Source organism: Camelus dromedarius, chromosome 30, assembly GCF_036321535.1.
Source record: "Camelus dromedarius isolate mCamDro1 chromosome 30, mCamDro1.pat, whole genome shotgun sequence".
Taxonomy (NCBI): domain Eukaryota; kingdom Metazoa; phylum Chordata; class Mammalia; order Artiodactyla; family Camelidae; genus Camelus; species Camelus dromedarius.
The window spans coordinates 19,332,870-19,351,402 of NC_087465.1; the positions used below are offsets into that span (position 1 = coordinate 19,332,870).

Here is an 18,533-nt window from a genome sequence, read left to right on the forward strand (position 1 = left end):
CCCTGACTATAACATATATTATACATGCTAAGTCTAATTAAGGCCTGATACAAAGAGATTTTCAAATTATTGTTGGATAATTTACTTATCATACTTTTTCAATGTCTAAATAAATTTCAGTCACAAAATGTCCAATTTCATTTAGAATAAAAAAGATGACAAAAAGCTTCCTGTTTGGAAATGATTTTAAAGGTCTTTAGAAAAGCTGAGAAAAATACAGGCAAAACCAAGAGCCTATATTTAATCACAACTGCAAGTGTCAAATAGTTACAACAAAACAAATCCCCTAAAAGCAGTGGGTCAGTTACACTTTTTATTTAAAATTATATTCATGATAGTCTTCCTAATTACAATAAATTTAACTGCAGAACAACCTGTCTTAGAATAATATATGAGATGCAAGTCATTATAATACTCAAATCTTAGGTTCGTAAGTGTTTACTGTATTAGATGCGCACAATAAAATAACCCGTCTTGGAAACTTTATAGAAGCACTTTCTGTTTCATCAAATTTCAGGCTCACATGAGCCTATAAAACTTTAATAGTCTGTTCACATGCCAAGGGACAAGACCTAGCAATAAATTAATCTTTTAAAAATATTGATGAACCAGACAATTTTCTTTTTGAGTTTGATAAGCCAAAGATGATTAAGGAATAGTTAAAAGGCTGAATAGAATCCAGTGGCAACAGAATTAAATAAGGAGTTTGGGGAAGAAACAAACAGTGCAATATTAACAATGCAATGTATCCGCCAGGGGCCAGGTTTCCGGTGCTCAACTGGACTAGTCTCAACATCTTAAAACATGAATACTGAATTTGGTAAAGTGTCATACAGTATCAAGTTACATCAGATTCCTGATGAAGGTGCTTTTTTGAAACCATTTCTTCTCCTTTATATAGGGATTTAAAGGAAATTCAAACAAATAACCGTAATGCAGTGTTTTAAAAAATATATAAACTCCAGAAATGCCCACAATAATAACCAGTATCAAAGGTACAGTAATTGAAATGCCACGGTAATATGAAACGTTAAAAGGAATGGTAATGTGAAATATAAAATGACTAGATAGTTTTTACTTCCAAACGTGAAGTAAATTACAGAATGATGAGCTCATTACTTTATGCAGCAACTAGGAACTGAAGGTAGCAATTCCTTCAAAATACTCATTCTTTCAATGCTTAGTTTTGGATTGCCTACTATTTGACAGGTGCCATCCTTGGTGCTACACGTACACTGATGAATAAAACTGGTTCTCTACAAAGGAAGAAACCTTGGTCTAGGAAGTACTAATATACTTCTTACAAATTCAATTAAACATGGCTTTTGGAACTAAAGGAAAAATTGTTTCCAAAAAGATAACTTTCTAATTAAGAATGCATATGCACATAAATAGTTAAGTCAAAATTTCAGAGGCTCATAAATACTTAGAAACTCTAAACTGCTAATTGACTATTTCAGTTGATAGTCAACTTATCTCGTCAACTGTGTATTCTTCCTAAAGTACATTCTCACACGCAAAAATTTGTAAAACAATGAAATAGACATTTCATCCATTCTTGCATACCTACTCTTAGTAAAATACAAAACAAGTAGCAATTTTTTTAATCTGGACTTTGCAAATAATTTAAGCCAATCATATCATAAAAGTGAAACAGATGTCCTGAATTTTGTAACACCATCAGCAAATCTGGAGAGATGCAACTGTGATTGAATATGTGAAGCTGTTATAATCAATCTTCATCATCTCTTTGAAGAGGTATTATCTGAATTTCTTTGGCTATCCTTTCTGCTAATGTTTTATTACTTGAAGCAATTATTCTTCGTGACATCATATCAAATGGTCCACCTAAAATCAAATATGGGAAATGGTTACATCTTGCACAGAAATAATTCCTATAAAATTAGCACAGCAATATGTACTATGGTCAATCATAACATTTTCATACTTTTGATTTATCTTTTCAAAAAATCTACGTTGTCACATAACCATAAATGCTTAAGCTCTGATAACACATAAATCAGTTTCTAAGCATATTCTTTTAGTAAATACCAGTTTTGGGGGACAGGGGAATCTCAATCATACTAGTCTGAAAGTATGTCATCTTTTGTCTATTTCATCTTTTGTGTGTTCTATTTCTTCTTTCATTATTCTTATTACCTCTTTAATGTTTGGGATTCAATAGACAGAAAACTTGACTCAATGAATTTTCATACCACTTTCCTTCCCGTTTCCCTACTTCTTTGCAGCCTTTCTCCCAGACCACCAATGAATTATTTCAACCCAGGTTCACTCTTTAATTAAAAAAATTTCACCATCAGTGCAAAGGAAGTATGTAACCTCTCTAGGCCCAGGGCAGAAAGTGATGATGGAAGATGGACCATCCATCATGGTCACCACTCAAAGAGCTCTTGGTATAGTTCTCAGATTCGGTGACCTTCTAGACTTTTTCTACAGCCTCTTGAGTTCCTGATACTCACATCTGAAGTCTTAGCCATTAATCCCACACTACCATTAGCTTCTTACCCTTGTCTCTATCTCCCAAGGTTCATTATTTTGATTTTACAGAAAATTACATGGCTTGTTTTGCCTTCAAGAGTTGAAGTATAATACATACTAAACATTAAAAGAAAAAAAGCCATAAATGGAGGAAAGTACAACAGATATGGAAAGAAAAATGCTTCACTGTCCCATAAATTTACCTGTTACATCCATGAGGACTCCACCAGCCTCAGTAACAATAATGCCAGCACCGGCTACGTCCCAGCAGTGAATTCCCATCTCATAATACGCATCTGCATATCCAGCTGCCACGAGGCACATGTTAAGAGCTGCAGTTCCAACACCTCGGATCCTAACAAATAACATTTAAAAAAAATAACACTGGAAAAAATAATTCTTTCAAATAAGTCACTCCTTATTTCAGTGTATTTTAAGATAATCTGAACCAATCTAGAGAATGTTTTTAGAAAAGATCATATCTAATTTTAAAATAAAAATAATAAATTCTAATTATCTTGATGCAAATATATCAATGAAAAAATTAATCTTTAAAAAGGAATCATTGACTGAGGTAAACATTAAAACAATGATATTTTCAGAGGAGAAAAAAAAGAAGAAAATGAAATTCTACTATTATGGCACGCACATATATTCATTTTGGTCTAAACCCAGGGACTACAGCCGCACAATACAAGTAGTTTGTAGGAGGGTTAAAATGTGCTACTGGTCATTCCCAACTGCACGTACATCAATATATGTGATCGAAGGGTAACAGCACAGCTGGGCTCTGCTTGGGAAAGCCTGCCTGGGAAGATTATTCCAGGTCTGCCATCTCATAGTATTTTTTCCTTGGAAATATACCAAGTTAACATAAGTATGGATGTAATTTTATTAGGCATTATAATAATAAATGATTCAGGAAAGAATCATACATAAATGCTAAAGTGAGTGGATGAATGATTGATATTTACATGTCAAAGATAAGATACAAAATAATTACAGTGGGAAAGATAGCAAGATCACCATTCCAAAGTGATCAAAGTTAGCATCCAATAAGGGGGCAAAATGGTATGATGTGCCCCCTGATACAATGCACTGAGAAGAACACAAAATTACTTCTCTCTCATCCCCACCCAAAATGCATAACCCAAGTCTAATCATGAGGAAACCCAACAACTCAAATCAAGAGGCACACTATGTAGTGTTGGAAGAGCTGGACAGCAGCATGTAAGTCAATGAAGTTAGAACACTGCCTCACACCGTACACAAAAATAAACTCAAAATGGCTTAAAGACTTATAAAACATGACACCATAAAACTCCTAGAAAAGAACATAGGCAGAACATTCTTTAACATAAATCTTAGCAATGTTTTCCTAGGTCAGTCTCCCAAGGCAACAGAAATGAAAGCAAAAGTAAACAAATGGGACCTAATGAAACTTATAAGCTTTTGCACAGCAAAGGGAACCATAAACAAAACAAAAAGACAACCTATAGACTGGAAGAAAATATCTGCAAATGAGCCGACCAACAAGGGGTTAATTTCTAAAATATACAGCTTACATGACTAATTAAAAAAAAAAATCAAAAAATGGGCGTAAGACATAAATAGACATTTCTCCAAAGAATACACACAAGATGGCCATCTGGCGCATGAAAAGATGCTCAGCATCACTAATTATCAGAGAAATGCAAATCAAAACTACAATGCCTTTACACTGGTCAGAATGGCCATCATTAAAAACTCCACAAACAATAAATGCTGGAAAGGGTATGAAGAAAACACACTGTTGGTGGGAAGAAAAACTGATTCAGCCACTATGGAGGACAGTAAGGAGGTTCCTTAAAAAACTAAAAATAGAGTTACCATATGGTCCAGAAAACCCACCGGGCATATATCTGGAGGAAACTCTAATTTGAAAAGATACATGCACCCCAATGTTCACAGTAGCACTATTTACAATAGCCAAGACATGGAAGCAACCTAAATGTCCATTGACAAATGACTGGATAAAGAAGTTGTGGTATATTTATTCAAAGGAATTTGACTCAGCCATAAAAAAAAATGAACAATGCCATTTGCAGCAACATGGATGGACCTAGAGATTATCATACTAAATGAGGTAAGGCAGGCAGAGAGAGACAAATACCATATAATATCACTTATATGTAGAATCTAAAATATGACACAAATTTATTTGCAAAACAGAAACAGACACAGAAAACCAACTTATGGTTAACAAAAGGGAAAGGGGGTGAGGGAGGGATAAATTGGGAATCTGAGGTTAGCAAGCACAAACTACTATGTATTAAATAGATAAACAACAAGGTCATACTGTATAGCACAGAGAACTATATTTATTACCCTGTAATAAACCATAATGGAAAAGAATATGTGTATATATATATATAACTGAATCACTTTGTTGTACACCAGAAACTAATACAACATTATAAATCAACTGTAGTTGAATAAAAAAAAAAAGAGATGCATTTAAAATGCAGTGATTCAAAAGGACTACAAACAAGAGTAGAAAAGATTTACCAGGCAAATGGAAATAATGAGAAAGCAGGGATTGCAATTCTTAAGTCAAAGCAGACTTGAAGTGCAAACATCAAAGTACGATACAGAATGTACTTCCTTTTCAGCGCATATGGAAGTTTCACAAAAATTGATCATATACTGGACACAAAGAAAATGTAAAGTCCCATTAAATGTATTTATTACAAGGTAAAAAAACTACAAATTAAAAATGAAGTTAAAGAAGAAAAAAAAAGCATTTCCTAGTGGAAATTTAAGAACACAACTCTTGGGTAAACAGGGAAATATAAACAGAAGTTATAGATTTTTCTGAAAAATAATTACGATGAAAACAATCAGAATCTATGGGATACATTTAGAGCAGTAATCAGATAAAAATTCATAGCCTAAATACTTATATCAATAAAAATCAAAGCATAATAATAAATTTCCTATTTTAAAAGGGGGAAAAAAAAGGAAACAACAAAATATACCAAAAGAAAGCACAATGATGAAAAGACTAAAGCAGAGAGGAGAAAAGCAGAAGATCAGATTAATCATCAAAATTGTGGTTCTTTGAAAATAATAGACAAAAATAAAAACCCTTGCAAAGTAACTGAATCGAGATTTTTAAAAAGAAGAAAGCACAAATATACAAAATACAAAATGCTAAGAGGAAGAATAACTACTGATACAGAGAGGCCAGGAATAAATCACACGAGTCTACCTTGCACACCTCTGTGCAAACAATTTGAAAACTTCAGAAAGTGGGTAATTGCTTAGGCTGTGGACATGTTCCAGATTCAAGGTGCTGAAAGAGACATGGCAACTAAATGTCATGCTGACCCTGGACTGAATCTTGCACTGGAGGAAGAAAAATGCTATGAAGAATGTCATTGCTTTCCTGTACACCTGAAACTAACATTGTCAATTAACTATACTTCAGGAACAATTTTTTAAAAAAAGAACGTTACTAGGCCAACTGAAAAAACTGAATACATATGGATGGTAGATTAGATAAATTTATGAAGTCAATAATTGTATGATGATTATGGAAGAGAATATCCCTATTCTTAGGAAAAAACAAACTGAAGTATTTAGGGTTAAAAGAGCCATTATCCAAGGAAATTACCATGATACAGTTCAGAGGAAAAAAGGAGCTATATGTACAAATACACACACACAAATTTCATTTCTAAAGAAAAGTCAGTCCTCAGAATATTAAGTTATCCGGAAACTTTAGGGAGAAAAATGAAAAGAGCTTACCCGTGGATGGGAAGGCAAAGGAGCCTTTCCATATTAGAAAGAATAATTCTCAGAGTCTCTGGTGTTCTGGAAGAGCCCAACTCTGTCATCAAGAGTGATTTGGTAACATCTAAAAAAAAAAGGTTTTAAATAATCACTAGAGTTTGTTAGTAAGAATTCTGGTCAAACATTTGACCCTTGTAACTCAGAAAAAAAAAAAATAGGACATTTGCTTCCATCTTCCTAGTTGTATCATATTTATTTCTTTCTAAGGCTTTAAATATTAAAATACTGATCAATTTATTATCTCTTTTATTTTCTTTAAGACCACCCCCCTAAAAGTGTAGGATATAACCAATTTGCCTGCATGATATGATGCCTTTAGTGGGAAACCAACAAATCAAATGCCTTATGTATCTTTAAAAAGTGGAATTTAGATAATAATAATTTATATATAGATTTAAAATAAAACAAATACTAAAATTAAATGGTAGTTCTTTCATCTGATTTCCATTTACTAACTTGACAGATCATCCAACACGTTCCACTCTCTCTTTGAAAGATCATGATGGAAGCTCAAAACACACTCAATGCTCTTGGTTAACAGGCTCCCCTCCAGCACACCCCACACTTCACCTCCTCCCACAGCTGAGATGAGGGCTCACCAGCTTGTTCAAATATGCTCATAACTGCTGTACTCTGCAATGATCACATAACTTGTTTAAGGAAAGTGAAAAAAATAATTAGAAAAAGGGAAAAAGTTGTTCCCATGAAAGCTCCCGCATTCCTTCAACTCTAAGACGCATATTTTTTCACGTTAACATCTCAAATATTAGGATGCATCTACCAGTCTCTGGGGTGTTAGGATTCAATGGGAAGGAAATAAACTAAAAGTCTGCTCTCAAATTAAGAGTTTGAGGAGAAAAAAATTATAAAAGTGTGGGAGGATTCTGAACCTAGATCATTTCCCAAGTATCTTTAAGTTTTTGCTGCACTTAAAAGAATCTGATGTGGAAACTATGGAGGATGTTGGACATGGCTTAGGGAAGAAGGTGCCTCAAAACTGCAGTGAGCTGTCGCAGAGAAAGAAGACTTAAAAGGCCAGTAAAACTCATTAAAAAATGTATATGCCTCATTTTTAATGATTCTCAGCTTGAAGGGACTTTTCCCTCTCAATTTCCTAGTAAGTGGTCCCAGTGGCATCAGAGCAGAGGAACTCTACAAAGAATCTGAGATGCAGTGGCTGAAACAATAACCCTGGAATGCGGTGAGGGCAGGGAGCGGTTCTAACTCATCTCCCGCTCCAGCCCCTAAGGAGCCTCAAGCCTGCAGTGTCCTCTGCTCAAATGCCCATGCCTCCCCTGTTTCTATCACCACATCCAAAACCACTGTCACAGTTAAAAAGTACAGGGAAAAAAGACACGCTTTATAAATCAGTTAGCACTTGGAGAATTCCAGAGGTTAACATTTAAAAAAAAAATAACATATGAGTACGTAACGTCAATCGCACCAAAAATCAGAGGCTAAACCTACCTTCTTGGTGTGAAACCTGGAGTTTTTGACCATTGCAAAAGGCACCTCTTCCTTTCCTGCCAGTATACATCTTATCCTCCATGCAACTGTATACAATTCCAAATTCCATCTGCAGAAGGAAAAGTTTCCTTTACTAAACTTGAGAATTTTTCTTCATTCAACCAATACTTTTTCTAAGAAAGTAACCAGAAAATCTGGTATACTGATAATGTTTTCAAATGGCTACACTGGGGGATATGTAAAGTGCTAATTCCCAGCTTAATCAGAGGAAAGAGGTCATCAGACTCGAATCTTTGCCACTGTCCCAACCATTTGTCAAATTAAAGGCACCCACCTTGACCTCTCTCCTTCCTGCCTCAGATGAAGAAAGACCTTTCCTGTTTTCTAAGGTGAGCCCTTCCTCCTGTGTTACATGTCTTTGCAAAACTGCTCCATCAACTGATCCCTCCTCTCTTGGATTTCGATTCTGGTAACTTCTCATCAAATTTCTTCCTCCCTTACAAAACCTTCAAAATGCTACCTTCTCCTTTTCTCTTCACTGCCAGAGTAGTTTACACTTTGCATCTCCTGTTCTCCCAACACATCACAATTAGGCTTCTGCCCTGAGCATGTGTTCTCCTGAAACTCCCTGCAAAGAGATCATCAATGAACTCTTGCTGACAAAGCCTTCTCTGAAGATCTAGAGACTGCTGAGCATCCTCAGTTAGCCCCATACTCCGTGTACCTGGCCCTGTTCTCTTCATCCCCCTCCCTCACTCACTCATCTATCTTCATGTCACTTTTTCTTATGTCCTTCTTCTCTGCCTAACCCTTAAAAGTTGTGCGCTCAGGGGTTTTTCATTCTTCCTTTTCTTCCATTTACCTTTTAGCTCTCTCTATTCATACAGGTTTGTTCTTTCTAGTCCACAAATTCAGCTACCACTAGAACTGTGGCTCCCACCGACCCCATCCACCCGGGTAAGGGGCTAGGCTTCACGACCTCACCTTGCGGAAAACAGCCAAAGAGGTCAAACTCACTCCCGACCTGATCACACCTCATTCCTCCCCCATTAGTCACTTCCTGCAAATTTCATCTTGAAAACACTTCCTGATTTGGGCCATTTCCTCAGCTATTCTCACCACCCCTATCTGAGTTCAGAATCACTCATCCTTCTGGTATAATCTCTACGTTGCTGGAATTATCCACTACTCTGAACTTAAAAATCTCCACTGGTTTCCTACCACCTAAAAACAAAATCTGAATGCTCCGGCATGGACACGCCACGGCGCCTCACAACAAGACGACATCTAACTCACCTCATCAGTTCTGCTCCTGCCACTCTGACTCACTCACAGTGAATATCTCACCATTCCCTCAACACATCATGCTCTTCCCCAAACTGTTCTTTCTGATGAAAATGCTTTCCTTTCTTCTTTATCTGGCAAACCCCTAATTTGCTAAGACCCAACTCATTTGACCAAATTCTAAGACCCTTTCTACTTACTGTTAAGATTTCCCCAAACACTCTTGGCAGAACTGGTTACACCCTCTTCATGTTGTCTTAGTACTTTTTTTTCCCCCCATAGTTCCACCGTATATTACCTTTACCTGTTCACACATCTAAACTTTGCTCTGAGCTGGGAGTTCAACAGCCCAGGGCTGATTATACGAGAAATGCTCACTCATCTCCTTTTGAATGACAACTGATTCACACAGTCCTGTGCCTAAGATTTCAAGTGTGCTAATTCATATTTTTATTTTCAGAGATTTCTTAACTCTCTTGTGTACAAGGTCATCAAATATATCACAAGCTCCCTGAAGGCAGGGATGTAAGATGCTAGTAAACATCATTCATTTTCTGATCGATCAACCAAACGCACAGAAATGCAAGACACGTAGACTGTACTCTACAGGGTTTTAGATGTAGCAAGCATGTGGGTGCCTGATCATAGCCTGCATTTTCTAGCCATGCTTTGTCCCCAACCACATCCTGGTCTTCCCTTCACTGACCCCTATTAAAGCATTCCCAGCTCAAATCCCAGCTCTTCCACTCAGCATTTCCCATCCTACATCAACTCCTATCACATTGGACTCCATCACATATACAGTGGGGATTAAATACTGAACAGTATTTCAGTTACTTGTGTGCATTTTTTCCTTATCCAGTCTTCTCAGAAAACATTACATTGTCTTCACTGGAAAAAGCATCAGGATAAGTTTAACAGTTCTATAGCTTATTTTGACATAATGCAGCTACATAAATTGAGGATAGAGATAAACCTAAATTTATTATGGAGACACATTTACTTTTTCTCAGAAAATGAGAGCAAGGCATTTCACCCACCATAAATTTAAATGACATACCTTTTTATTTACAACAAAGCCAATTGAAACAGCTACAAAAGGAAATCTAAAAAAACAAAAAAGAAAGAAAATAAAAAGAAACAAGTTTACCAAGAGACAACTTATTTTCAATAAACACTTCTTTTCATAATACAATTGCTTACAAATTTTTTCAAATGAACAGTCTCATCTCTCCTCCCCCAGAACTGTGTGCACAGTACAACCCTCTGTGTAAATGGTGGGGGCGGGAGAGGGTAGCTCAGACAGATGCATACACACAGGATGCTTCTACAGGCAGGAGACATCTCTGAGAGGATCCACAAGAAACCGGTAACAGTGAGCACCTCCAGAGATGGGTCCTGAGAAGCTGGGGTCGGAGGTGGGACGGACACTCAACACTGCATGCCATTTTATACCTTCGGAATGCCCAATGCCATGAATACAGTAACTATGTAAAATTTTTTTTCAGAAAATAAAAACAAATTTTAACAAAAATGGGATCATACTCGACACTATACTATAATCACTATGTTACATTACTTTATGAGCATCTTTCCACATGAACATTCCATCACATACAGACTCTAGATCTTACCTTTATGACTTTAACAAGTCTATTAGTAAAGATATGTAACACTACGTGGCAACTTCAAATACAACAACTATATGTGTAATGCCACCAAACCAGGCTACTCATTTGAACCCCCACTGGCAATTCCATCAGGCTTTCTTCTATATATATTGAATAATATACCTACTTTGTATATATATTCTATATATACACTATTCTACAGAGTAGTATTCTATAGAATACTATATATTTTATATAATATATAGAATATATGTGTGTGTGTGTTATATACTTACTTTGTGCCAGGCACTATACTAAGTTCTTAGATAAATGTACAACTCATTGAGTCCCATCAACAAGCATTTATTTCTATGAGGCAGGTACCATTAATGTATTTTTATTAAAAAATAAAAAAAAATTGAGGTTTAGGAAGATAAAGTAATTTGCCCAAGGTCACACATCTTAAAAACTCATGCTCTTTTTAACATTTTTTCTCCTGGATTGAACCCCTTCTATACAGACAACACTCCAGTACTGAGTGAGTGAGTTCCTTAATTGATCTCAAAGCAGCAAAGCTACTTGCATACATTTTTACATGGTTTCAACAGTGAGGAAAAGAATGGTGACCAGGGCACTTCGCTGCATAAGACAAGTTTACAACATTAATATTTCATCACCTCCTCCACAGCTGATGAAAATTCTGCATAATGTTTTACTCTACAAATTACACAATTCTCTAAAGATATATTTGTGAACATGCTTAATGGCCCATTCAGTTAATACACAAACAGCAATTACAATATGAAAATTTTAAAAATACCCGTGTACAAAATTAGTTGTTCCATCAATAGGGTCGATGATCCACGTCGGGTTGTCAGTTAAGATGCTTTTCTCCCCAGCGGCCACAGATTCCTCGCCGATGAAGCTGAAAGCAAAAATGACAGACCCCAAATCTTTACATTGCTTTCAACAGTTTTCAAACCTTAATCTATACAGAATCTACTAGAAAACATAACAAAAGTCTATACACTACTCTTTTCTATTGTTGCTCCTTTTTTTTTTCAGACTGGTGAAAGTAAGAAAGCTTTATTTCCCCCACAGCAAAGTTATGTGAAAAATAACAGACTTCGAAATTCTCAAATGCAAAACCAGGATACGTAAAGGCTCACATGCTGAAAGGGCATTTATTGCAGATGAGAACCTATGAAGGAAATGTGGTGGTCTTAAAATTAAGTCCACGAATTCTCTCAAACTCCTCCCCTCAAGAGGTAGCGCCTAACACCTGCTGCCTGGAGTGTGAATTTGGACTTAGTGACTCGTTTCTAACCAACAGAACACAATGGAAGTGACAGCGTGCAATGCTGTGGACTCGCTTACCAAATGGCACTGTGGTTTCCATCTTGTTCACTCTATTTCTCCCTGCCTCCCCTTCCCTCTGGCCCACTGGGGGAAGCCGGCTACCATGTGATGAGCTGCTCTGTGGAGGGACCCACATGGTGAGGAATTGAGGGAAGCTGCCTGCAGACAATCCATGAGGAACTGAAGTCACCAACAATCACAGAAAGACGTGGATCGTTCAGCCCCAGCTGAGCCTTAAAATAACTGATGTTTTGACTATAACTTTATGAGACCCTGGTCAGAACCATGCAGCCCGGCGTCTCCCATATTCCTGACCCTAGAAAACTCTAAAATAACAAATGTTTGTTGTCTAGAGCTGCTAAGTTTTTAGGGTGATTTGTTACAGATAAGATAGAGAACATTAAATAAGTCAATGAGAAATCAAATCACTCATCAAAATTACTGTGTCTACATGCCTTCCTAAAACACAATACACTGTAAATCTCAGATAAATTATAGAAATGTGTCTGAGTTCATTGGATTTCTTCTTTCTTTTCCTACTTTTAAAATTTATACCCTTTACTCAATACTGTACGGTCCTAATAATCATTGTCATGATTTTTTCTTTTATCTCTTTCTCTCTTAGTTGTAAACCTTTTTATTGAGAGGAAGCATATTTAGCTGCTTTAAACATTTTTTTTCTTCTCAGTGGCTAAGATACCAATGGCATGACTAGGAAGTAGAGGATGACAATGTTAAAACTTTAAAGTGATGACAATGTTTCTGCTATATTTCTGTGCCCATAAGAGAGCCCTGATTTTAGTATTTTCTCTCAAACTCCTTAAAGTTACCATGACTTTAGCACTTAAAAAGGTTTGCAATATAGAGAAAAAAACTGAACTTCTAGATTTTGCCTATGACATACATTTGTCACGTTAACTTCCCAGCAACCAAACACTCCTCTTACTATAAAGGAATCCAAATATTTCCTGTTCACTGCTACCTAGAAGCTTAAGATTAGGCCAATAACTTAAGCTCAGCAAGCAAATAATCTTGCCCAGGATTTGTAATCTTGAGCCCAATGTGGTAAAGATACCCAAAGTTCACAGAGTCAGGAGTGAGGCTACCAGCAGCATCCGAAGCAATGGTTCCTAACCCCAACCCTAACCCAAACCTTAAGCCAAACTCTAACCCCAACCCTAACCTTAACCCCAACTCTAACCCCAACCCTAACCTTAACCCCAACCCTAATCCTAACCCTAACCTTAATCTGAACCCTAACCCTAACCCCAACCCTAACCTCAACCCTAACCCTAACCCTAACTAGCTCTGCCTTCCTCCCTGGTTCCTGCCTGAGTCCTGCTCTCTGGGCTCCTGAGCTGCCTTACACCCTCCAAATACATTCCTGTTCAGCTTAAATTAAGTACACTCAATTTCTGAGTCTAAAGTCAAAACTTTTGTCTAGTATATTGACTCCAACCTACGTTTCATTTTTATCACATGAAATTGAAATAGGAAATACCTGTGAGATGGATACTTTTCCTTTATGGAAGAGATAAGCATTTTTTCAACTTTTTGGTCAGTAGCAGTTACCAAATCAACTGGGGAACTTTTAATCATAATATTCCTCTCATTTTTTAGAGCTTCACGAACCACCTAAAAAGAGTTTTGGTGAGCAAACAGAAAAAGCATAAGTCATTGTAATTCAAACTAAAAGAGGAACTAAAGAAATGGTTTGAAACATTCAACCCCTCTTAAATGATATTCTTAAATATTTCTGACCATCATGTATATAAAATAAACCCATAGTGGTTATGATCTCAGTATTAAATCACAGACTCTTACATCCTATTTTAGATTCACAACTGTCATCACAAAAAGTTTAATGACATAAAATGGAAGTATTCACTCCATTAAAGTTTGGCAAAGTGGAAAAAAATACAGCTTAATTAAAATACATGTTTTATTTAACAAGGCAACCACACACTGTCCACATCCATCACATCATGGCTGACAAAATGTCAGTTCATACCTCTCCAGCTTTTCTCGCGAGGGTTACTGCATAATCCATGCATTCCTGCCAAGGATCGGCCATCTGCTGAATGGATTTAACACATATAAAGCCAAAGCAGTTACCAATCTCTCAAAGTCTTAATTATAGAATAGTTACTTCACAAAATCATCTCAATTTGCAAAACACTTTCACTGAGGATTCACCCTCTTTCTCAATCTAGAGTTCAACTGTTTTCAATATTCACTCATAGGTCCATGAAGAAACATTTTTTACCTAAATTACTTCACTTCTATTGTAGAAATATTTCCATAACAAGAAGGACTGTATAAAAGTGTCTCCCAAAGTGCCCATACCATATCACATTTTAAAAAACAACACTAGTTTGGAGAATGGAGGCGAAAGGACATGAGAAATATTTTAAAAGATGGGTGCATGTTTGGATTAAGAATAAAGTAAAAATTAGAGAAAGAACATGGGGAAAACAGCCCTCAGTATCTGCAGTTTTGGCCATCTGTGGATTCAAACGATCATGGATGGAAATTAAAGAAGCTCTGAAGGGAAGGAGCAGAAGCACAGGTACTAATTGAAGGTCAGGTAGTTCGGTGTTTATACGTGTGACTTTATTTTTAATGAGGTTGTAAAGATGAAGAACTTAAAGCCCAGCGATTTGAACAGATAACACTCAGAATTCAAACTCAATTCTGGATCTAAAGTCCCCTGATCTTTCTATCAGAACATTCCGAGGCAAGAAAATTCCATGTCTTCAAAAAAAAAAAAAAAGAAAACAATAAAGCAAAAGAGGAATTTATTCCTCCAAGTTTCAGAGAGGGGGAAAAAAAAAAACAAGCTATTTTTGTCCTCTGAACTGTCCAGTTTTCCACTGACTTCTGAAGAGAAGACTGAAATAACTCACCACTGGCTTGACCACACTCTAAAATCTGTACCTAAGACAGTGAAGCTTTTTAAGCTGTCAGACTCCAGAAAAATGTGGCATCATTTATAAAGAAACTCTAATTTTGTCCTTTTATAGCTGAGAGTAACTGACGTGGAGATTCCCCTTGAAGACTGGGTTGGAAATCCCAATCACGGTGCTCAAAGTATAGGAAGGGGGAGGGAAGGGGAAAGGGGGGAAGGAGGGGAGGGCAAAGGACAGATACCTGGAGCTGTTTCTGCCAGTCACTTCTTCCTGATATAAGCGTTTAAATCATTTAAAAAGGCAGCCACTTTTCAAGCTATTGAAGTAACTGCTTAGAGTATTTCAAGAATTGTTTCTAAACTCTTTTTTGTTTGTTTGTTTCATTCTTACTCACTCCCATTTCTCTCTTCTAGGGCTTAACAGAACTAGGTGTTCTCACAATGAATCTGCTTTCTAGCCAGAAACTTAGCTTAGGCCCCTCATCCTTCCCCGTTCTAACAGCACTGATATAGTATCACTCCTACCAATTCTTCCAGGCTCATTTCAAAAGCCACCCTTTCGTCCAAGGGGTCTCCACCCAGAAGTCATAATTTGTTTAACCATTCGAGAGCTGTGTGCCAAATACCTATTATATGTGCACTGCATCATGGTGAAGAAAGACACACCGGGTTGACATTTACTCTCCAATGGGGAGATAGATACTAATAAAAAAAAAAATGATCACAGACTACCTGCAAAATTACACATTTAATAAAGGCTAAGTAGGAAAGCGCATTGAGGAGCATGTAACAGGGGACCTCTGACCTGGTTTTAGATATTAGACCTGGTTTCCCTAGGGACATCATTCAACCAAGCTCTGATGGACAAGTGAATGGTATTAACTAAATCAACTGCAGGACTCCTGGTATGTGCAGAGTAACTGAAAGGCCCAACTGTGACAGTTCAAAGATCAAGGCAAACGGGGAGGGATGAGGCTGGGGAGATAGAGGATCATCCTATGCAGGGCCTTAGAGGTAAGGTTTCAATTCAAGAGCCATGAGGTTATCATGACATCCCGGCTATTGAACAGAATGGACTGGAGGGTGGAGGGAAGAGTGGAGAGTGGGGATATTTGCTTTGGGGGGTAAAGTTGGGGGTGGTGGTTAGTATTAGATTGGGTTTGGGGTAAGAGGGAGAGGAAGAGTTTAATGACGCCCAGATTTCCCAGTTTGGCAACTGAATGGATAATGGTGACATTGACTAAAATAGGGAGCAACAGAAAGGAGTCAAATTTGGGATTTGGGTAGGAGGTGGGGAGATCAAGAGTTTAACTAGTAGAGGATGAGAAGCCTTTGTGAAACCACAAGGAGATGTCAATTAGGCAGCTGAATATATGGATCCTGAGCTCAGAGGAGAGGTACGGCGGGCAGATAGAAATATGTAAGTCATCTGAGTAGGTACAACCTAGTCCTAGGTTTGAATGACACTCCTTAGGGGGGAACATGCCCAGAGCAGCTCGGAGGGTATTTAAGCCTGAAAGACCCTATAAAACTTTGTACATTTCTCTCAGGGCCTCAGAAGTATCTTCCTTCCACTTTGGTCATTTGTGTGCACGCCTTATATTCCCAACCAGCTTTGAGTATCATGTCTTGAAGGAAAGGAGCATATTTTGTCCACCTTCACTATCTCAAAGACAAACATGTGCAACATTTCCAACTGTTTCTGTCCTGGTCACTGCGGTGGGAGCCATGCCACCTTCCTGTCACTTGTCCCCAGCAGCACGACTGCGGACAGCGCGGGATCGGGGGCTCACACAGGGACTACGTGCCCCTGGAAATATGCCAGGTCCTTCTGAGCTTCTATGGAGTCGGTAAAATGAAAAAGAGGAAATTATCCTACATAAGCTGCCGCAGAGGTTCTGCGAGATCGAGCGGGCGAAACCCTTGCACAACGTAGGGGCCGGTTCTGGTGCCACCGGGCGGGCGGCTCAGGACAGCACTGCAGGGGGGAAAGCGCCCCAACTGCGGCCTCGGTCCCCGGGCGCCGACCCCGCCCCGCCGACCGCGCCCACCCACCCCGACCCACCCCGGAGGGCCGCCGGGGGCCGCCCCGCGCCCACAGCGCCCGCCGAGCCTACCCGAGGGTCGGTGCGGGGTCGCAGCAAGGCAGGTCTCACCTCGGATTGGAGGGCGTGGGATTCACAACGGTACCGGCCGGATCCCAGGCTGTGCTCTTCCGCAGAAGCGTGAGAGGCGGCTGAAGGGTAAAGCCTCCGACAGGAAGTCCCGCCCCTGCGGTCCGCCCACGGGGCGTGGCTTCTCCTGACCCCGCCCGGCGACAGAGCACCTCCCCCACCCCAGCCCCAGGCTGCCCGCGCTGGGGATTGCTTCCTGACTTGCCCCGCCCTGCCCAGACCTTTGAGTTCTGGCCTCTTTTTTTTTTCAGCCTCTGGTTCTTCTAATCTCTTTATCCTGCCTGTGCATTCTTCTATAATTTTTTTAAAAAATTCCTCTCCTCTATTTTGCCTGTCCCTTTCGTCTTCTCTTCCTTCTCATTTTCTTATTTACCTTTCTTTCTCCCTCCCTTTCATTTGCTAAACCCATGCTGCATAAACCTACGCTGCATGTATACATTTATAGGGATTCATAAGGGAGCCGTCCGCAAATGTTCCACTTTTTGCGTGAGGATTATTTTGAGCTAAAGGTAGTTGAGACCTCGTGAGTGTGAGAGAAACTACTGCTCCAACCTTAACTACTTGGATTTAAATTGGGGATTTTTCTCAGAAAATGTGAGTTATTACTGGAGATAAATTTTATTTAAGGGACCCCGTCTGTATGGTAGAGTAAATAATTACCAAACATCTACTTTTCTTCTTGTTGTTCATGAAGTGACCCTCCTGGCCTTGGAAGCCCCAGGCCCTTATCCCATTCCTTAGCTCAGAATGGCATATAGTCCTCTTTTTAATTTTCTGCCTCTGATCTTCTTTATGCACGTGGGGTCTCTGACTTTCATGTGTATGAGAGTCTCATATATACAAAATTAAACTTGATTTTCTCCTGTTAATCTGTCACATATCAATTTAATTCTTACACCAGCCATAAAACCTGGAAGGTTTCCTAGAGGAAAGTTTTCTTCCTCCCCAGCAATGTACACTACAGTGAACCTGTGATAGCTAGACAGATAGATAGATAGATAGATAGATAGATAGATAGATAGACAGACAGACAGACAGACAGATAGATATTTGTTACCTCGAACCAACTGCCCTATTCATTTGGTTGCCATTTATTGAGGACTTACCACGTTTCAGGCACTTGTGTTTTCATAGGCATCATTGTACTTAAAACATTGCTACAGTTCCATGAGAAGGTATGATCGGCTTCATCATATGGACAAGGAAACTGAGGTTTAAAGAAGTTATTTGTCCTCAGGCCACACAGCAAGAGCAGAGAGCAGAACACACTGGCTCCAAAGTCCACACTCAGAGAATACATGGCACGATGAGGCTGCATCGCTTGAGATACAAGGACTAGTCTATGGTCCTTAAAATGTGTACTCTTCTTGAAATAACACGTCTGGCATCATAGTGTAT

General features: G+C 38.5%; 1 protein-coding gene across 4 annotated transcripts; it reads right to left on the bottom strand.

Moving 5' to 3' along the window:
• Positions 1–227: 227 nt before the first annotated feature.
• On the bottom strand, positions 228–17,221 carry IMPA1 (inositol monophosphatase 1). 4 transcript variants are annotated; one of them, XM_031441418.2, is made up of 9 exons: positions 17,118–17,221; positions 14,065–14,127; positions 13,555–13,688; positions 11,515–11,619; positions 10,145–10,190; positions 7,801–7,909; positions 6,289–6,397; positions 2,703–2,854; positions 228–1,848 (listed from the first exon to the last, which is right to left on the bottom strand). In XM_031441418.2, exons 2-9 carry the CDS (start codon positions 14,125–14,127, stop codon positions 1,733–1,735), a joined length of 834 nt encoding a protein of 277 aa, XP_031297278.1. In that variant the 5' UTR covers positions 17,118–17,221; the 3' UTR covers positions 228–1,732. The 4 variants fall into 4 exon arrangements, with proteins under 4 accessions (XP_031297278.1, XP_031297277.1, XP_064336971.1 ...); XM_031441417.2 differs by having other exon boundaries at positions 14,065–14,130; XM_064480901.1 differs by having other exon boundaries at positions 17,079–17,221.
• Positions 17,222–18,533: the final 1,312 nt, after the last annotated feature.